The sequence below is a fragment of the Fringilla coelebs genome (assembly GCF_963513975.1).
Source record: "Fringilla coelebs genome assembly, chromosome: 1".
In the NCBI taxonomy this organism is placed as follows: Eukaryota; Metazoa; Chordata; class Aves; order Passeriformes; family Fringillidae; genus Fringilla; species Fringilla coelebs.
In genome coordinates this window covers 30,215,572-30,238,376 of record NC_140028.1, presented here as the reverse complement: position 1 = coordinate 30,238,376, position 22,805 = coordinate 30,215,572, and the positions used below count along the sequence as shown (strand labels likewise).

Below are 22,805 nucleotides of genomic sequence, written 5' to 3'. Positions count from 1 at the left end.
TGGAAGGGACCTTAAAAATCAACTAGTTCCAGCCCCTTGCTGTAGGCAGGGACACCTTCAACTAGACCAGGTTGCTCAGAGGCCCATCCAGTCTGTCACTGAATGCTTCCAGACAGCTTTCCTGGGCAATCTCAGTTGTGTCTCACCACCTCAGTGCTTTACCACCTTCACAATACAGAATTTTTTCCTGATATCTAATCTAAATCTGCTCTCTTTCAATTTGAACATATTCCATGTTGTCGTGTTACTACATGTTCTTGAAAATAGTCTTGCCCCACTTTTCCTGTAAGTTCCCTTCTGCTACTGGAAGGCTGCAGTTCAGCCACAGGCTGAACAATCCAAACCACTCCCAAGGTGCTGTGCTGGTCCTTGTTCTCACCAGCAAGGAGGGGCTTGTGGGAATTATGAAGCTCAAGGGCAGCCTGAGCTGCAGTGACCATAAAATGATGGAGTTCAAGGTCCTTAGGGCAATGGGAAAGGCTCATAGCAAACTCACTACCCTGGACTTCAGGAGAGCTGACTTTGGCCTGTTCAGGGATCTGCTTGGAAAGAACCATGGGATAAACCCCTAGGGGGAAGTGAAGCTCAAGAAAGCTGGTTAATTCTCAAGGATCACTAAGAGGAATTTAGGCCAAAACACCAGAAGGCCTAAGTGCATGACCAAGGAGGTCCTGGACAAACTCAAACACAAAAAGGAAGCTTACAGAGGGTGAAAGCAGTGGGACCAAGTGTACCCTCAGCAAGTTTTCCAGTGAAACCATGCTGTGCAGTGCAGTCAACACACAGGATGCCATCCAGGGAGACCTTGACAAGCTCGAGAGATAAGCCCATGTGAACAACACAAAGGCCAGCAAAGCCAAGTGCAAGGTCCAGCACATGGGTCTGGGCAATTCCCAGCACAAGTACAAGCTGGGCAGAAAATGGATTGAGAGCAGCCCTGAGGGGGGAGTACCGGTGGACAAGACACTCAACATGATCCAGCAATGTGCACTTGCAGCTCAGAAAGCCAGCTGTGCTCTGGGCTGCATCAAAAGCAGTGTGATCACCAGCAGGTCAAGGGAGCTGATTCTGCTCCTCTACTCTGTCCTCCTGAGACTCCCACATGGAGTACTGCACACAGCTCTTGGGCCCAAAACACAAGAAGAACATGGACCTGTTGGACTGACACCAGAGGAAGGTCACAGAAATAATCACAGGATGGTGAAATACTGGACCAGGTTGCCCAGAGAAGCTATGGATGCCCCAACCCTGAAGGTATGCCCCATCCCTTCAAGGCCCAGCTGGAAGAGGCTCTGAGCAACCTGGTCTAGGGAAAGGTGTCCCTGCTCATGGTGAGTGGGTTGAAACTACATGATCTTTAATGATCCTTCCAACACAAAGGATTACGTGTTTCTGTAATAAATCCCCACAAACCTCCTTTCTTCATTTCTGTTTTTTTAAGCCTAAATCGCTGCTTAGCACGTTAGCCTAATCTACTCTTGCCATACATTATTCTTTTCCACTCACTTACTATAATTTAGTTTTGGCTAAGTGCACCACTGGTGTGTACTCCAGGCCCAAGCTAAGCATGCTCTTAATAAATCTCAGAGAAGCAGGCAAGTATTTAACAAACCTCCACATTACAGCAATGCCTTATTCAAGTCAAAGTCCCAGAAAAGGATATTGTATTTGCTGCCACGCATCAGTGCTGCTCTGCATCCCCTCCCAGGCTGGCAGCAGAAGCAGCTCTGCCTCCTGCCAAGCAGAGGATCACAGCTTGTTTACTGAGCTGTGTCTGGAGGAAGCAGAGCGCGTTTCAGTCTCGTCTCCAGCAGCTCTGTCAAGCCAGCTGCCAAGAACAGTCTTGAAAGGCTTCAGGGGAAACAAAATCTCGTACTTAGGTGGTAATAGACTGGTCCAGCACCAGCGACCCAAGGATGAGTGAGGTGGCACAGGCACTACTTGATCTGAAAGATTAAAACACTTTTAGATAACTTCAAATATGTAAAGTCACAGGAAAAGAAGTAACTGAACTCTCCAAGTGGAAGGACAGATTAGCAATCAACTTATAATTACCACTGAGATTAGGATCTCTCTGTTAATACTTGAAGTTAATGAGTACAAATTGCAGATAAATTAAACTTGTATGCTACTTACATTTCCTTATGATGCATGGAAAAGACCTGAAAACTCTGATAGGGGTTTCACATTGTAGATTATAAATTTTAAAAAATTTAAGTATTTAAACTAATGCTCCATTACTTCCAGAAGATTTCAGACAGGTTAAACATGCATGTTGAACATTTCCACAAAGAAATGCTTTACATAGTTTTGTAGGAATCATGAAACTTATTAGTAAAATCTCACTGCTTTTACAAGGCCTGCTAACTACTCTGAAAATAAAGAACATGAAGTTTCAGAGGACATGTAAGCAATTCTTCATTTCTTCTAAAATCATTAATCAAAGAAAAACTGCTGAAGCCTTTTTCCTCTTACCCTACTAACAAAAAGTCACCAAACACTAATAAATGATTGGCTTTATTTCTTGTACCCAATGTTTATTTCTCTACCTTTAGAGTCATATCTCAGTTTCTTGGTTAAAGTGGGTACACATTATGTGTGCTTTTCCATGTGATCAGAGCCTGCCAAGTCTCAAAGCAGATTATTCAAAATACAGCTTCAGTATTTTTCAGAACAATCCCTACAGTATTTAAAGAACTGGGGGGCTCTTGTTATTTCTCACCCAAGCTGGGACCGGATTTTAAGTTCTTTAGGCAAAAAAAAAAAAAAAAAAAAGTTAAATGCTAAGACAGGAAAATAGAAAATTTTGCCTTTCTTGACAGCTATCACAGAAGGAAAAAGAACTTCGGTGTCATATTAAAAAAATGCTCCATGATTGGTTCTCATCATACTTGACATTTCAGTGTCCATAAATCATGGCTATGTTCAGCAAGTTCACAAAGCAAAAGACATCTGCATCCCTGCTTGGCTGCTATCGTGCCCAAAATGCTGACAGAGCCATGGCAGCAGTGACCACACACAGACTTCAAAATCTATTAAGGCAAGTTTTAACAGCTACTGAATACTCTTAGAACACTTTCCCAAACCCCCTTTTTTCTTTTTAAATATATGGGTCTTTACTTACACTGCTGTTCTTCCAGCACAACAGCAATACCTGCCTAGAATTTTAAATTCGATCTTGAACATTCTATCTTTTTTTAAGAAAAGTCAGGCAAGCAGTCACAACAGCAGGGTTGTCAGTGTTATCAGATGCTCCTTACTTAGTAAGGGCATATACATACAACCTAAGTGTTACTTCAGTACTATTGCCTCTGCTTCTTGCGCCAAAACATTTGGTACAAAAATTATACTCATTTGCTATTCCTGTCCTAGCTCAACACAAGTGCATGTGAAAAGACAAGAAGCAAGACTGTGGGTTTTGTTAGCATATTAGTGAGCAGAAAAGGAGAAAAAATTAGTCTTAAATAACAGACATGTAATAAAATGTTATTTATTTTTGCCTCTGAACACCACACATTTTTTAATTTGTAATTGCTGTGCTGCCTAGTAGCAGCAAAGCAGCCAAATACCCTACACAGTTTGGCAACACTCAGCCTTAAAAGCCTTACCTTACTTTGTAGGAATCTACCTGGTTTTGTGCCCTGGTTGGATAACGGCATCTAAACAGGCTGACAAGGAGTTACAGAAAGCATCAGGACAAGAAAAGCATCTGTCATGGGTTTGGTGTGTAGGAGTAACAGAATTAATTTTATCAGTCTTTTGGACCTATTCCAAGCTGCAGTAAACACCCACTCCTCCCTCTGCTGAACCATCCCTCAGTACCAACTGGTGACTTCAAATAAAAATGTGTGACTAAATAAATCATCAATGGCCAGAAACAGCTTTTAAGTATCTCCAAGAACAGAGACTCCACAACCTCCCTGGGTAACCTGTGTCAGTGCTCAGTCACCCTCACAATAAAAAGCTCTTTCCTGATGTTCAGAAGGAGCCTCCTGTTGCTGGTGTGTGCCCACTGCCCCAGGTCCCATCACTGGGCACTGTTGCTAAGAGCCTGGCTCTGCACTCTTTGCCCACTCACTTGAGCTATTTCTACACATGGATGAAATCCCTCTGAGCCTTCTCTTCTCCAGGTTGAACAGCCCCAGCTCTCTCAGCCTTTCCTCATCAGAGGGATGCTCCAGTCCCTTCAGCATCTTAGGGGCCCTTCACTGCACTGTCTCTTGAACTGCAGAGCCCAGAACTGGACACAGCACTCCAGGTCCAGCCTCACCAGGGCTAAGTGGAGGAGAAGGACTGCATCCTGCCACCTGCTTGTCTAATACTGCCCAAGACACTGTTCAGTTCCTTTGCCACAAAGGCTCACTGCTGCCTCATGTTTAACTTGGATGTCCACCAGGACCCCTTAGGCCTTTTCTGGCAAGCTGCTTTGCATCCCAGTGGCCCCAGTATGTACTGGTGCCTGGGGCTGTACCTTCCCAGGGGAAGGACTTTGCACTTCTCTGGCTGAACTTGGTGAGGTTCCTATCACACCATTTTTCCAGCCTGTTGAGGTTGCTCTGGATGGCAGCACAACCACCCTGCGTTACAACTCCTCCAAGTTTTGCAGTCTGTGCAAACTTGCTGAAGGTACATTCTCATGCCACCACTGAGGATATGAAAGAAGATGTTAAACAGGACTGGACCCATTACTGACCCCTGGGGTACATGGCGAAGTACTGGCCTCCAGCCTGAGTAATCTTCATATTACATAGCAGACTGAGAGGAATTATCAGTGAAATAATTCTGTACATCTCCAGCTTTACTAATATCAGCAATTTTATCTATTACAGAAGATCAATTGCCATTTTCAAAAAAAATTAAGTATAATTAAAAATTCCTAATCTGCCAAATTAAACAAAAAATATGTGAACCCAAAAACAAAATAACCCAGAAAGACATAAACCAAAAACTAAAAACAACTTTAAAATCATTATTTGTGGGAGGCCTGACTCATGCCTTCTGAGAGCTTGAGGTTGATATATATTGCCAGCAGTGTTTCCCTAGCTGTGTTAATTCCCTTCTCAGACTCACTTATTGAAACTATTCCAGAGGGGTGAATAATTACCACTCCATGGTTATATGATAGCATTAATTTTCCTGAGTAAGATCTTTGTTATATGAAGTCTTATAATTCACATTTGGTCCCAAACATCATTAATTCAGTTTCTCAACCTAGAAACTAAATAGCTTCTGTCTTTGGGCAAGTCTACACCTCTCAGAGGATTGCCATGCAGAGCACATGAGCCAGTTTAGGCCAAACTTCTCTCCCAAAATGAAATCAAAGGCCACATCAGTGCAGCAGCTCAACTCTCTATGCTGGTGAGAGGGTTCAGTGCACAGTTACACCCAACCTAATAAAAGCAGTTACACTGCTACAATAACCTGGACTGTTTTTTCACCTAACCTTTACCTCTATTACTAGTACAGGTCAAACTGACCAGACTTTAAGCCATAAACATCAGCAACTTGCTCTGTGGTTTAGTCAAGTACTGTTGCCTGTACTCCTGAAAAGTACCATGTTTTTATAACTGGCAGGAGCCTACCTCACCCACTTTACCCAGAGCCACTGAAATATGCTGGGGAGTGAAATATGCTGGGGAGTGTTTCAAGAGTTTTCAATAAAATCCATAATCTTCTGCATCTGGACTGGCTGAAATTCTGTGAGCTTTGCCTAGCTATATAGAAAATTAATTACACTTTACTAGAGGTATTTAAGTGAAATTGTGTGCTAACAGCAAAGCTTTCTGAAAGGCGAGGGGGGAATATTCCTAATATGCTGCACACAGAGATTCAAGTCATTTATTCTCATCAATCTCAGAACAAAATACTAGAAACAATTTTAATTCTTCTGCCAAGTCCGTTTATAATTCTAGTTCCTGCAGTTCTTGACAGCTAGCACCTGGATTAGGGGAGAAGAGAGAGTTTAACTACACATCTCCTACAGACAAGACTGAAGCCTTCCAATGCAATAAGCTTCCCAAGACTTTTTCTTTTCTATCGTGTATGTGTGCATGTCCACATATGAGAAAATGTGTGGCTTAAAGAGTATTTATAGACTTTGACATTGCCAAAAAAGCTCCAGGCCACCTATGGTCTGCTTTGTTCTCCCAAGACATTTAACACAGCATATTCCATCTCTCAATTATCACGATGCCCTGGGAAAACTGAACCAGCAAAACTTCTTTTATCAATAAAAGCTACTAGTTTTGTAAGGGTTTTTTCTTACAAAGGTCATTGGATCTCATAAATCATTGCTACTTTAAACTAATGATAGAGGCAAAAGCTAAGGATAAAAATTGATTAGCAAGCTCATGTGCACTGCTGTGGCTGTATTTCTAGGTCTGTGTTGTATTTTCTGTATCAAATGCTGCCCAGGGTGCCTCATTAATATGGACTAGTACTGTTGAAAACCAACACCTGTCCCATGGTATCATTACATTAACTAAACTCTAAAGTACCTATCTGGGAGGAAAAACTAATAGTGTAGTCCAAAAAAAAAATGTTTACAGACTTTGGGCTCCAGGAACTTTGGAAGCCCTGTCTTGTGTATTACAGCACTGCACAAAGCCAACACCTCCATTTGTGGTTGAAAATAACCACTGAAGAATGATATACAGTGGGTGGTAAAAAGAGTCACAATTGTAAAGTAACCAAGCAAATAATAAGCTGTGTCCACAGGGGATAAAAATGCTATAATTTCCAAAATGCATGCTGCTATAAATAAGTTAGAGGCTATTTGCTGCAGCACACTGACCAAGTTTGCAATCACAGAGCTATTCTTCGTGCCTGTATTTAAAAAAGCAAGCTGAAATTGTTCAACAGCAGACAGAGTGGCACCACGTGCATTGTTTGGGCTCGGAGCAATGGTGAATTGCACTATATGGAAGCTTTGTAGAAAAGGCAGCTCCTGCCACCTCCTTGAATTTAGTCCTCTTCAATATAAATAATAAGGCTTCCTTTTTAAGTTGCAGTGTTGGTATGTGGGAACAGGACAACATCATCAGTCCTGCTAACCATTTCTCCCTGGTATTTGGGCATAGTTGGAGACCAAAGGCTGACCAGAGTGCCAAAACCCAAGTTTGCTGATGACTAGTGAAAACCACCTTGGTCCACAGAGAATTTCAACATGACATTCTCATAATTTTAATCACAGAAAGAGACTGCTTTTCACAATGTGGAGACCGGCTGTCTGGTCGTGTTTTCCACAAAAGATACAAACTGGAAGAGATTCAGGAAAGTGTGTGTGCACTATTCATTTTATACTTCAGCAAATGTGAACAGGTCATTATTATTTAACAATTCAGAAATTATAACATAGTCTAAGTTCGTCTTTCAAACTGCAAAGGAATTCTGCCCTCCAGTAAGAAGATGCTTAACTGATAGGTAGGAAAACTTGGAAGAAGGAGCAGAAAAGTACAAAAACTGCTTTGATTTCAGATAGCCATTTAGTGTTACAAATATCAGCAACATGGCACTGATAGACCTAAACCATTTGACCTTATAGGCATAAAGGAAAACTCTGTCATAGAGACTTACAAGTTCTCCCAAGTTGCTTACTTATGTCACTACTGGTTTTTGTTCTAATAGGCAAGACATTCCAAACAAATGAAAAAACAAAACAACACATAAAAATCTCAGCTGATGACAAAAGAATAAAGATAACTTTGTGGGAAAGAGCAGGTAAGTGGTCATGTTGACTAAATAAATTATAATACCAGGTATTTTATAGGTTTTGTAATTTCTATTTAATTATGCATAAATGAGCAAAAATTATTTTGAAAACTTTCCAAAAATGTTAGAAGGAACACAGTAGAAGGAACATATCCTATACTGCTGCAATGCAGCAACCTCTAAACTGCTTAAAAACACACAGCAGAACTGTAAATTCTAACAGTTCAGTAGTAAAGTATTGGTATAAAGCTGAGCAATAATTTGCAAGCTGAAAAAAGACTACCTGACTTGCATAATGCAAAATAGATCCAACAATACAAAATTGTAATTAGTTAGAAATGTAACTACATTATATTTATATTGGAAATATATATTAACAGTCAGTATTGAAAAAAAGAATGAGGGGAGGAAGGAAGGGAGGGAGGAAGGAAGGGAGGGAGGAAGGAAGGGAGGGAGGGAGGGAGGGAGGGAGGGAGGAAGGAAGGAAGGAAGGAAGGAAGGAAGGAAGGAAGGAAGGAAGGAAGGAAGGAAGGAAGGAAGGAAGGAAGGAAGGAAGGAAGGAAGGAAGGAAGGAAGGAAGGAAGGAAGGAAGGAAGGAAGGAAGGAAGGAAGGAAGGAAGGAAGGAAGGAAGGAAGGAAGGAAGGAAGGAAGGAAGGAAGGAAGGAAGGAAGGAAGGAAGGAAGGAAGGAAGGAAGGAAGGAAGGAAGGAAGGAAGGAAGGAAGGAAGGAAGGAAGGAAGGAAGGAAGGAAGGAAGGAAGGAAGGAAGGAAGGAAGGAAGGAAGGAAGGAAGGAAGGAAGGAAGGAAGGAAGGAAGGAAGGAAGGAAGGAAGGAAGGAAGGAAGGAAGGAAGGAAGGAAGGAAGGAAGGAAGGAAGGAAGGAAGGAAGGAAGGAAGGAAGGAAGGAAGGAAGGAAGGAAGGAAGGAAGGAAGGAAGGAAGGAAGGAAGGAAGGAAGGAAGGAAGGAAGGAAGGAAGGAAGGAAGGAAGGAGAGGAAGGAAGGAAGGAGAGGAAGGAGAGGAAGGAAGGAGAGGAAGGAAGGAGAGGAAGGAAGGAGAGGAAGGAAGGAGAGGAAGGAAGGAGAGGAAGGAAGGAGAGGAAGGAAGGAGAGGAAGGAAATGAAAGAGACAGGACATTTTCACAGTAGCTGTGAGGGAGCAGAGCCTGGAGCCATGTGGGCATGTCTAGGTTGTTATTCTACACTACCACACATCACTGCCAGGGGTAGAAATAAGGGATTCTTGCTTCCAGGAAGAAGGGCATGGCTTGGTCAAGAAAATTCATAGCAGGAAGGGGAACCCTGTCATCAGAGTCCTCAGTGAGCATCTCTGCATGTAAATCACCCTTTCTTGTACACTTTTGTTATTAATACTGCTGCAGTTACTGTTGGTTTTCTAATCTCATTGCTATTTCCAGTAAATTGTTCTTATCTCAACCCTTAATTTTCACCTTTTTCTCAACTCTTCCCAGAGCAGGAAGTGGTAAGTGAGGAAAGAGGGGGAAGCAAGCAGGAGGCATCTGGTTTGGGAGAGTCTTTGGGCAAGGGGACACTAAATTGGTGAGTGCAGTTCCTAAACAACAGCAGAGTGCTTACACATTCTCTCAATATTCTTGTAAGAGTTTTTTTACAGTGTGAATACTAATAGATGTGTAAAAAAAGTACTGATCTGTTGGGAATGAAAATTACAACAAAAGGGAAGCAGGAAAAAGAAGAAACCACTGACTTAATGAGCTAACAGCAATAATATGAACACCTAAATAGAATGAGAACATTCTGTCAGAACTGTGTTCATTCCCCTCACATACCAAAATTGGGAGTTTAAAAGAAACATTTCTCAGTGGACCTGCTTTTCTAAGCAAGACAACATCAACAAAATCAAAAGTGGCTTTCTACATCAATTCCGCATCCTCTGCTTTTATCAGTAACTTCAGCATACATAACGAATTTTTAAGAAATCACTAAATTTCTGTAGGTTGCCAGCCTCTTTCATATGACCTGTTCTTTCTGCATCTGTGCAAGTTTGAAAATGGTACTTGCAAAAGCATCATTTATTGTATCACTTGTACTGCTGGTTAGCAATCTCCTTCTTTCCTGTTGAGAATTCCATATTACACATAACTGCTATTTTGCTGGCAACAGACAGCAAAAAGGAAGTAGACCACTGTAAAAACAAACACGTACAACTAAACCCAGCATTACTGCTGCAAGATATGTTTTCTTTATATGTCACATCATTTGCCTTTTTTTTTTAAAGCAGTAATAGTTCCATCAACATTCACAGCTTGAAAGCCAAAGGAAGTGCCAGGTTGGCAGAACACCACCACTCCAGTCAGCAACAGTAGAGGACAGGGAATAAATATGTACTCTAGAGAGTAAACATGTTTAAACATGAATTTGATGCCTGTGATTCCCCTGGCAAAGAAAGAGCAAAGGCCTTGGGAATGGGAGCTGAATGCTGAGTCTCAGTCAGTACGGCCTCCCGCCAGCTGTTTGGTCATTACGTATATTAAAGGCAAGAGATAGAAAGTTGTGTTTCCGACATCTCTCTCTAAACCTTTTCACAGTACTGTTGCACCATTGCATACACAACAGTCAGGGCAAGGAGGGCTCAGCAAGCAAGGGCTGAACCAGACGCTGACACATCCCCTTGTACGAGGGTCACTGCAGCACCGAGAGCAGCGTGCTTTGTGTGAGGCAGCTCATTCTGGCTGAGATGCACTCGCTCAAAAAGCATATTCACATGGCATCAAAACAGAGTAGGGAACTCCAGACTTACCCTCCAGCTTAACACATGGTGATTCTCTTTAATACACAAACTGGAACTAAACCAAACACTGCCTTACTGAAATCCTTTCCCATCAAGAGCATCTCTCTTCATGCACCTCTTTTTCTTCTTTTAGAAAATTGATTTTTTAATCTTACAAGATCTTTTAAACAGTTTCCCTTATTATTTTTAACATAAATTTAATGCTGTCTTAATAAAATGAATGTGCTAGAAAACAACCAGCCTATTCACATTACCTAATCTAAGAAACCAGATTAGTTTAAATTGGATTCCATTCTGACCTTATCTATAAAATATTTTAAAAATAGAACAAAAAGAGAAGAATTTAAAATGTTTCCCAAATAAAATTCCCCCTGGCAGTCATTCAAACAGAGTAAATATTTTGATACAATTTGCAGAAACAGCATTAGGTAATATTTTAAGGTGCTCATTAAGCTGTCATGTTCTAAATCACAACCGGCATCAAATGGTTTCTTCCCTTCTCTGCTATTTAAGTTTGGCAAATATGCACTGTATAAAAGGTGTCAAGTAAAATTGCCACAGGATATACTGGAAATCCCTGCACCAGCTGCATACCCAAGCATAAAGGAAGTGTCTTTCTGATCCTACAGCCTGATAATACTGGAGTTGCTGGAGGGTTACAGCAGTCTTTGAAAATAAAGCTTCGTTACACTGGCATGGAGAGGTGCAGTTTAATCCTCTTTGGAAGCTGGTCCTGCAATCCTACATTTTAGAAAATTGCTGAAAGCCATTGTGCTTTTGATGGGAATTGGTCATTAACAGTACAGGTGCAGACCATGCAAGAGGCAGTGTCAGCACAATCCCTTCCCATATTTTCTGCTTCTCAGGAATTCCATCTGATAATGACAGAAGCAGGTTTTAACAGCACCTTTTTGCCATGGATTAAGTTGTTGCTTATTTGGAGATGTAAGACAGACACTTTACTCTTTAGGACTTCAATTCCTCTGCATGTTAAAAGAGAGAGAAAATATATTTTCTTCCCATGGATGAAAAGGAGTCTTACCATACTACAGACCCTTTGTCATTTGTATAAACTTTGGATTTTTAACAGAATTACTGTGCTGTTGGTATAAAATGCAAATTCAATAAAGCATTTAAGTCAGATTGTATCAAGAAACGTGTTTACTAATTGTAGGATATATTTAATAAGTACAGCATATATTACATGAGATCTTGAAATCATAAGGGCAATAAATAATCCTGACACAGTAAATAAACCCCAAATAACAAAATTATACTGATATTTATAATCAAATACATCCTTGCCTGACCCCAGTGAGATTTTACCAATATATCTGATCTCTAACTAAGCCAATGCATTCTTCCAATCTCAATACCATCAATACTGATAACAAAATGTATTTTCTGCAATTCTATGAAACAGATGTCCAAAAAAAAGGAAAACCATCAATGAAAACCAAACAAAAATAGCTAGAAGGTTCTTCAAATGTTTACTCAATTTAAATTTTGCATTATTGTTCTAAGGTTTCTTTTCCTTAAAGTTTCTGATGTTTTGTTTGGGGTTTTGATTTGGGTGTTTTGTTTTTTTTTTTCTTAAAGCTGAAATTTCTTTTAGTAGAACTGAGGGGAAAAAATTTATTTATTTAGCTACTTCAAATTAGCCAAGTGAGGGACAATTTTTGTTTTTCAGTTGCTTTTTATCCAAGACAGTCTTTAGGGTGAAATCCTTTCTTATGGCCACATGGTGGTAGCACTACAGGGTCTTTCACCTGGACACGCAAAGAAATCACAACTGTTAGGAACAGGACTGAGCAGTTCAAGAGAACAAATTTTATATTCAAGAACCTTTTGTTTCTCTTCACGTAAACAGTAGCATTTTCAAAGAACACAGGACATCATATAAGAAAAAGAAAACTGTATAATAATATAATGAAAATAGTTGAGTTCTGGTGAGAAAAAAAGCCAAATGACTACGGAAATATCAAGGAAATATCAAAAGCACATGTCCTCAAGAGATACCTCTTTACATAAATGGCAAAAGATTGCTTGCTACTGCAATTTTTTCTCAAATTCAGGTAAATTTTAGAAATTCCAATTCCAGAAATACAATGAATTGGAAAAAGTTGGCTAGAATTATTTAAATTATTTGTTTTCTTATTTAATTATTTTTATTTAGAGGATTAGGTCTTCTAAATAGTATTTAAACACTTAAGTAGTCTGAGAAAAAAAATCAGGTTTCTGGTCTGAACTGAGACTAGGGATTTGAATCAGTCGCCTACATCTCAAATGAATGCTTTAAGTCATTTAAATATAGAGTAGCAACACTACTATATCCTCAATGTTGCAAATGCTGTCTTTACTATTTTGGGAACTACTGCCTTTAGTACCAAATTTAACTCCATTAATAATACCAGGCTATTAAATTCCATCTCTCCATTCCCATTCAAAAGCAGTGAGAAGGAAGTATAAACAAGTTTTATAGGGATCTGCTTGTTTTTATCATTATAAAAGACAGCCAAAAATATAACTGGCCAAGATCTTCTCAGCCCCAGGCTTATGCTGCCAGCGTTCAATGACCCTAAAGCACCTGCACCAACAGAAGTTCTCCTGGCTTCATCTTCCTCTGCAACCTGCACCACGAGGAAAGGTGCAGGTTATTGAGAGTAAGATGAGAGCAAGGAAGGAGTAGACAGATGTTTGTTTGCCTGTGAGCTTTTTAAGGAAGACATCTTTCATTGCTTTCCCCCAGTTTGTCTTGCCATCTCAGTATTCCAGACCGCCATGAGTAAACAGTAACGCCACACTAGGTGAAGGAGCGATGGGAGGTAGGACGGTCGGGACGGACCGAGACCAGAGATCTCTGAAGCCAGGTTGTGGAACTTGTGGTTTATTGCAAAGGGCCTGGGTGTAGGGGCCCTGCTTGGAGCTGCCAGCCACAGCTTGGAGCAGGCCCCAAAGAGGAGCCCCAAAGAGGAGCCCCAAAGAGGAGCCATAAAGAGAGAGAGAGAGTGCGCGAAGAATAAGAGCAAAAGGAAAAGAGCACAAAGTTCCCGTTACAATACAATAAATCTTCTTCTGTGCTGAATATTCTAATTTTCACTAACCAATCTAGTACAAATACAAATCCTATAGCATTTACATATAGCCTATAAGAATCATTACATTACCATACTGTGTTACATTTTAAACCCTAAAAGCTACTCTTTGGACCCCTTCTGCCAAGCTAGTAGGTTCTGCTCTGACCCTTGGGCCTGTCTGCAAGCAGAGGGTATTGTTTCATCAAAAGGGGATTACCTTCAGCTGGCCATACCATTGGTTTCCAGTTGTTCAGTAAGTAAGGCCTGGTATCTCAAAACTTGCTTTCATTTCAATCTTGCTTATAGTTTCCATATTCTCAAAATCTTTTGCCAGGCAATTTTATTTATAAGGCTTTCCTGTTCCATCTTCCCCAACACAAGGAAACAGCGAGTGGTGGGTTCAGCATTTACCAGGCAAGTGAATTGTAGTTAGGGATGTGAAGATAAACACAAAGCTGCCCCCTCCCCAAATCTGGGAAGAACTGTGCAAGCAAACATGGCTCAAGGCAAAGAGGCTGCAGTGGAAGCATAAAGGCATGAGAGCATGAGGCCTTGCTTTGAATCATGCAAGGAGGCAGTTCAGAGCCATGGGCCAAAATTGGAGAGAAGACCAACAGAGACTCATGGTGGGTGTCTGCTGGGGGCAGTGTGATCAGAAGAGGGAGTGGATGAAGCTTCATTCAACCACAAGTCACCTCAGGATTGTAGGACTTGATTGTCACAGGGCACTTCAAATGTCCTAATGTGTGCTCAAGCAGGAACCAATATGGAGAGAAGCAAGGAATCAGAGGGAGTGCCCTGCTGACATTTTCCCAACAGAGGTGCCAGACAACCCAAGTAGGACAGGTTTTCTGCTGGACATGTTACACACGGGCAGATAAGAACTGCTTGGGAATGTGATAGCTGATGTCTATGTCACCTGCAGAGACCAGCAATGAGAGCTTCCATGCTGAAGGAAAGTGAGTAAGGAAAGTGGCAGAAGACACATGTAGGCTTCAGGACAGCAGACTTTGGGTTATTCAGGGTAGAGAAGATGTCCTGACATGAAAAAGTGCCCAGAAGACATCCAAGATCTATAAGGACAAACTCCTCAATGCTTCATCAGGGTCTTTCCCAATGTGCAGAATGAGCAGGTCTGGCAGAAGGCTGGTGCAGCTGAACAGGGAGTTTTGGTCTGAACTCGACCACAAACCCAAAGGAATGGTCAGAGATTGAGACTTAATACAGAAACACTCCTCAGCCATGGGAGTGGGAAAGGCAAAGCTAATCTCGATTTGAAATTAGCAAGAGATGCAAACAGCAACAAGGTCTGTATCACCACAGTAGCAGCAACAGACTAAGAAAATCTTTGCTTGCTGCCAAATGGGATGGACATAAAGGACTCATTTAATCCTGGGACATCAAACACATTTGCTCTGAAAGTCACAGACCTGTCAAAAAAGAAGCTGAGTATAAAAATGCTCTGACAAATACTATTGTGGACTTGCACACAAATGTGCAATTATTTCTGTTAAATCTCTTTTTATTAAATCAACTATTGTAGAACTGATTATCACAGGAACCATATTTAATGTTTCAAAACCAGTGACATTGCAGATTAACAAAGATGCTCCTCCTCTCTTAGGGGAAACAGAAGGAAAAGAGATGGACTAAAATATTCTGATGCTATGAATTCAAAAAGATGGGGTTTTGCCTGTATATTAAAAAATAAGTATTAAAGCAACCTGGAGACAAATGAAATAGACAAGGAATCTTTGAAGAATACATAATTATAAGGTGCCAAAGACAGTTTAGAAAGCTTATAAATGTTATTTCCACTAGAATTCATTGCTTTCATATCTTTTAGCTCACTAATTGCAGTATTCCCCAGTACAACTATTCTAGTTCCACCACAGTTGCTCTACTTAGGACAAAATGAAACTTGACATCAAAATCTATAAAAAAAACCACCTGCTACAATATGGAATATTTGACCACATTAGCACTGACCATCTGCTATGAAAGGTGTTATCACAAATAACATGTAAACTCCCCAGTATATCACCTCATGCATCTATGCTTAGCAGAGATAGCTACTGCCTAAGAAGACTACTTAACATGGGAGCTCCACATCCACAAAACTCCCAAGTATTTCAATAAACAGTGCTTGACAACTATTTCCCTTTTTTTCAGTGACTAAACACCCAGTAACTTCCTTTGCACATCATAAGTCGGAATAATATAGACAGCAATAACGCAAATGTGCAAAAGAATCTGAATTCCAGATAATGATGAGCTATGCAGATCTGTTTATGACTGGATTTTCATTCTGCACAATATGTTAACTTCCATATTTAAACCCCAGAATTCATACAAACTATCCAAGGTCAGTCCAGAAGATGTTGAAGTCCCTTTAGCTAAGCATTTCAGGATGACACTCACAGATCTCAATCACCTACCGTAAAATTTATTACTTACTTTCCATCAACTTCTGGTCTTTTGCACACACAGTGAAACTTGCCACCAAAATCTATGTAAAGATCATCTTCTACAACATGGAATATTTGACCAATGACAATTTTATCTTTGGCAGGCCCCATCTGAATTAAAGGAGAGCGTCTCAACATGGATGCAAAGGATTCCGATTTCTCTGAAGGAACCTACAGTTGAATAATAAAAAAGAAAAAAATATTTCACAAAACATGCTGTTTGAAGGAGGATTTAAATTAAACTTTCAACATACAAAAAGGCTTCATTCACTGAATAGCAAGTAAAGATTTCACATGTTCATCACATTTTTAGCAAGACTTCTAAGGAAGCATCTGGTACCTTTCTCCAACTCCAATATTTAACACATTGAAGGTAAAGTTTTCATTAATTCAGTCAAAGAAAAGCATAACTGTGCATCTCCTGAAAACATCTGCCAGTTCTACTACTGGTTAGGTAAGTTAATTTAAAAATGCATTCCAAATGTAGGAGATATTCCCAAAAAGAACACTGCTCATCTCATTGTTATCTCCTCAGTGAAAACCAAACCTGAATTAGCACCTTGCAGCTATTCATGCAAGTATTTAATAATGAATAATACTTAAGCCTTTATTTTAGAGAACAAAACTATTTTTCAAAGGCAGCAAAAGCAGAAAGCATGCACAGGATATATCTAACACTAAAACAAAAACCTGAACCATCACTTCTCTCATTTTTCACTCTACAAAATCAAAGTAACTAAATAAACAAAATGCCAGTTTTTTCTCATAGAGCTTTGGGAAAATGCAAGAACATAAACCTTCCTGCTATGCTTCATGGAGTGAAAGATCTCTGTTCTGTAACCTGAGGAAACTTACCATCACAGGCTTACCATCATCTGCTGGGTAAAATATCCAGTTTTATTAAAGTGAGACTCAATCTCCCACATGCCATCTCTGATATCTTGAGTATGACCACTTTTGAAGATTGTCACCTTTGAAATGCAATTAGTAACTTGCTAGGAGCAAATGAAAAGGGAGAAGCATTTTGGGAGCAACCTATACCCAAAAGTGAATCTAAGGAAATAATTTTATAGATAGCTAAATAGATTTTAAAAATCAGAACCTATTAATTTTCCCCACATTTAGTATAATTACTTGATAATAATTATTTTGTGCAAGATTTCAAACTGTTTTGGAACCAGCAGAAGAACTACACTGAATAATCAAGCAATAGTTCAGAGCTCTGCTGGCTTCAACAACACACTTTCCCATTGACTGCTTCAAGTGGTTGCTGAAATTCCATCTACATTTTATATGAGCGGAGAATAATACCATCATTTTCCACTTGTACTTTTGGAAACTTTTATTCTTAGGAAAGTCAAAACAAGAGACAGTTTTGAATTCCAGCTCTGCTGGAAGACATAAACAGCACAGATTGTTCTGATGGGACAAAGCCTCGGGAATTACAAACTGGAGATCTGACACCTGGTACATTTGCTGCTTCAGAAACAGGAACTGTTAAATGCAGCATCCCAAGGACAAGGGCTGAAAAATGTGCAACATGTGCATACGTGCACACAAGCCACAAAAAGAAAGCATCTGGCCATGCTTTCATGGCCAGAATGAAAGTAAACCACAAAGAGAGCAGCAGGATCTTACACAGGAAAGCTACTATCATATAGGGTTCCAAACACAGCATCGCTTGAATTTCACTATGCATTCTAAATTCCAATGAAAATTAATTACACAAGATGCATTTGTAAGTGAACCAAGAAAAAGATGCAAAATGCTGGAAACATTAAGAGGACATATTTAAATGAGATGATCCACACCACCAAATGAACTGCCTTTTCTTGCATGTATCATTGAATAAAGCCTGAGCTAGCAGAGAGGATCAAAAGAACTTCTAAGTGTGGTCTGAAGGAGACGTTCCTATATTATTTACATAGATGTCATTAGCAATGACATCTGAACACACTGAGCAACACTGAGATTGTTTGCTAAGCAATCAATACAATTCACAGTAGATGTGCAATTACACTCACTTAATGGCATTCACCATGCTGCCTTCGTACAATGGCACACTTGGTAGGGCTCTCTACACTAAAAAAAATCTGACAGCACTTCATGAAGATGAGCAGTACTAACATCTTATGGATGGATTTCCTGTTTTCATCACCTAAAAATGGTCTACTTAATAACATCTCTCTTCTTTTTTTCCCCAGCAAGAAAAAATACAGATGAAAAATTCTCCCAGGTGCAAACTTGCCTGTGAAATAATCTCTGTACACAACAAATAAATACTGTCTTTACACAGTGACAGATCTGCTCATTGCCTACTAGAAACAAATTAAAGTAAAATACAGATTATAATGTATAAAGAATTCTTTTGCCATTCTTCACTGTGGACAGTTTTCCAAGAAGCCACCAGGAATCTGTTAGAATTATATCATGGGCCTACAAGTCTGCAGCTTTCTCTATTCTGCACCCTGGAGAGGAACTTCTCAAGAGCACAAATAGCTGATTTATGTATAAAACAATCCTCAAGAGATGCCATTAGTTACTGCCATCAAGGACTCTTTTGTGGACATTCTAGAAATACAGTGAGATAAAATGCAGTATTTTCTCCCATTTTCTGCATAACCTACAGCAGATCTCATTAAAAAGTAATTTATCTCAAGCATTTAAAGAGATTTAATGACATTCTGAGTGCTTTCCTCTACAACTTCTAAATCTCCTTAACTGGATTCTCCACAGTAGCATTACAGAAAAACAGTATGACTGTACAGTAACAGGGCACTTTACTTTTCTGATTCTCAAGGAGTGCTGGTCATGCAGCTCTGATAGATGATATATAGATAACATGTCAAGTCACAAAAAACTGAAGATTATTACAAAATTCAGAAGCACAAATGGTATCTTTTTTTCAGTTACCTGAAGTATAAAGGCTTTTTTTTTACCATCCTCCTTATTAAATGCCAAATCTGTTTAGTTTTCCTTCTAATTTCTGGATTTTAAAGTGTTTTTTGTACATATTTGGATACCAACCACTTTCAGCATGCACAGTTCAATGAAGAAGCAGCAGCTCTTTCAGGAACAGAACTCTCCAAGATGATACATATAAAACCACAGAATGGGAAAAGTCATAGACTTAAACCCCAGTAGGATCCAAACAAAAGAAGTAACTCCAATGGAGGAATGCAACATACTATTTGTGGAGCAAAGCCTATGACTGTACAAGCAGGGTGGCCCTATCCCACCCACTGAGCAAAATATCTGAAAACCCAGGCTACGTGCTTTATGTCTGCTTGCAAAGGCAAGTAGAATGCACACTGGAATGTGAGAGATACAGATGGGGAGAGATGGGAGATTGGTGATCTGATTGCTACAATTAAGGGGTGAATGACATATCAACATCTAGCAGCATGCAAAGAACACAACCCTCTGTAACTATCAAATTGGTTTTCCTCAGCACTGTCATCCATAGCTAGACAGACCTCTCTGTCCAAAGTTACTTACACAAAACAACAAAATGGAAAAACCAACTTGCAGTAATAAGTTAGTGTGAATGCTCAATAGCTAAGGGGCCCCAATAGCTTAGATATCCAAAATGGGACTGGAAAAGGCCTTGAGCATCCTCAACCAAGTTTATCCTGCTTGGGACAAAGGGCCTGAACAGATAACCTCCTGAGATCATTTTCAACATGTACTATTTTACTTAGGAAAGGTGACTGGAGCCTGCTATAAAGAATATTAAAACAAAACCCACCATATTAAGCTACCCACTGAACAAGTATATATTGACAATGCACTTCTTTCAACAAGCAACCTAAAATTTTCTACTATCTACTAGCCCAGCAAACCTTAATTTTCCACACCTTAGAACTACTGGAGGTGTGCACTGTTGCTTAGATATAATCCTAAATCCCAGGATTTTGTTAAGTGTTGAAGGCATTACTAGGGTAACAGGTCATAGAGATTCATGCAGTTTATTTACCAAATTTCTTTCTTTTACTACTTTTTACTTGAAAACAACAAGCTGTATTTAAGTCAGAACTCCATCATGCAGAAGAATATCACCTTAAAGACAGCAGGACCGACTCAGACACTACACCACAAAATTTGACATCCAACCATTAATGGCCTTCCATACAGAAGCAGCACAAGAAGCATTGCCAACTTGAGAACTCTCCTGAATTTATCAAAGAATAACCATCAAGCTTTGTTTTCACAGCACAGTTTTCCTGACACTGAGGTTATCCCAAGAAACAGCACTGACACTCAGGAGGAACACCAAGTGGACTGACAGGAGTACAGTGACTGAAATTTCAACACATAAGCAAACAAGCAATTACATATCAAAGTGTTTTCTCTAGGTGCTGCCTTATTTTTATACATTAAACTATTTGTTCTAATGCTGATGAGTCCTTCTTGAGAAGCTACATCTTCTCAAAATCTATCTTATTCTCCTCTCAGAATATAACCACTCAAACTCTAGGCATCATGCCTTTAACTCATCTCAGGGATGAGCAGCTCTCAGTCTCCCCTTGACCAAATAAGTTCCTGTAGCTTCTCTACCTTCAACTTTGAACATGGTCACATGAACTTTGTGCCTAGCAGTAATCAGTAATTCTTAGAGTTTTCCCAAAGAAAAAACTCTGCTTCCCGTATTAGTAGGAAAAAGAAGTTTAGGGAAAAAATATTTTTAAAGTGTAAAAACTGACACCAACATTTATTACTTACTTACTCAAAAAAAAAATAGCCGGCCTCTAGTACGTTACATTTCTTAAAAACCAACTAAACTTTGAATATTCAGGCTCATTCCACTGTACAGCCATTATCTACCAAGACAGCATTCCCACTAAACCTCCACACCTCGAGTAGTCACAAACATTTTGTCTCCTCTTCTGAAGTAATTCTGCACTGATCAAAACATCCTGCACTGCCTACCTTGGGTGTCTACCACCTGTACTTCTACCCAAGGGATAAGGTGACACGTAATTGGGATTTCTTTCCTTCAAATTTTTTAAACCCTGTCCCACAGCTTAGATACATCCTGAGATGCAGAAAACACCATCAGTAACCACCTCAGTATACAGCACTAACTACTGTATTATACAACCTACTCCTTTGGAGAAGATTTGTGCCTAACATTATTTTTTCAAACAACACAAACTACAGTTCTGCAGGGGTTCACCTACTTGTTTATTATCAACAGATATAACAATAAACAGTAAACAATAAAGAGGAACAAAATCTGCTAAATACCTGTACTTGCAATATACATTGCATGACTTGCTTTTATTCTGTAGTACATGGAAGAACAGAGAAGCTGTGGATGCCCCATCCCTGGAAGTGCTTACGGCCAGGTCGTACAGGGCTCTGAGAAACCTGATCTAGTGGAAGGTGTTCCTGCCCATGGAAGAAGGGTTGGAACTAGATGATCCTTAAGGTTCCTTCCAACTCAGGTGATCCTATGAAATTAGAAGTCTAAGATGAAATATAACTCAGGAGCATCTTTTGGACTTGAATGTGAACAGTAATGCAAAGACAGGAAACATCTTCTCTATCTCTATTCTAGTATTTGACAGTCATTGGAAAAAGTACCAAATTACTTGTTATTCTCTTTTTTGCCAATGACATTCATCTTGGGCAGTATTAAGGAAGAGAATCTGCAAATTCCTCATTAATATATGCCACTCATATACAAAGACAACACATAAAATAAACACCAGCATGATGCCAGCCCATGCTTTAAAAATGTATAAGGCTATTCTAGAATATTTTGAAGCACAATGTTTAATTCTGCAATAGGTACGAAGGAAAATTTTACAAAACTATTATTTAAAAACTCCAAATGTTTATGGATAAAACAGACAGGTGAAACTATGAACAGAGTAGAAAATAGGAAGATCAGATTAGGCAGAGCTGTATAAGAATAAACAGGGGCACAGAATTTACCTAGCATACACATAACTAAATATAAAAGCCATAAAATTCACCTACTAATGCTCATAAATAACAGCACATCATCCCACATACAGCACTGGCACAATTATAACCAAAGACAGCATGAACACAGAGTCTATTCTTTAAAGTCCACTCTGTTTTACATTTATCCTCCCAAGAATATAGCTCCCTTTCCTCCCCAATGAGTGGGCTGAGGTTTTGTTCCATTAAAAAAAATATCAAAAACCTGAAGTTTATGCTGTTTCCCCACAGATTCAATTTACAACTCAAAGTGGGCAATCACAAAGACAGGGAAAACCTCTTCAGTTTCATTCAAACAAGAGACTGTTCCCCTTTATTCTGTACAAAAAGATTGAAGTGAAGAACTGATTTAAACTTCTTGTTAACAAAAGGCTTTGAAGACTAAATATTGAACAAAGCTTACACAAAAGCAAGATTGGTGTTATTTAATAAAACTACTGAAGAGAAATAGTCCAAACAGAAAACATAAAACATAAAACAAGGATTTGTGATTCAAAGCAGTAATTTAAGGAAAAAAATCTAAGATTTATGACTGCAAAGTCATGAAGAAGAGCTTTGAAAGCAGTCAAGGAGAAAACTGGAAGCTTCCCTGCTAGATACTTAAAAGGTAAACAGATACATATAGATATATATACAAGATATTTATAAAAACTTCATATTAATAACTTCCGATGCAACAATTGTTACAAGGACAAATTTCCATGAAGACAGCACTTCCACACCAGCCAGCATGTTCTGAATTCTATAAGGGAATTATTTTAGTTATAAGAATTCTAGTCTAATATTAATTATTTTATATCTACATGCCAGTAG

The 22,805-nt window shown here is 39.4% G+C and overlaps 1 protein-coding gene across 1 annotated transcript in view; it reads right to left on the bottom strand.

Annotated features, from left to right (window-relative positions):
* The window catches only part of LOC311160542 (tumor protein D52-like), a gene marked incomplete at its 5' end in the record, with an annotated part of 123,690 nt that overhangs the window by 48,264 nt on the left and 52,621 nt on the right, over positions 1-22,805 (bottom strand). The window contains one exon of the mRNA XM_084217412.1: positions 16,012-16,193. Within this exon, the coding sequence (XP_084073538.1) occupies positions 16,012-16,193 (182 nt within the window). The remainder of the gene's footprint in view (positions 1-16,011; positions 16,194-22,805) is intronic.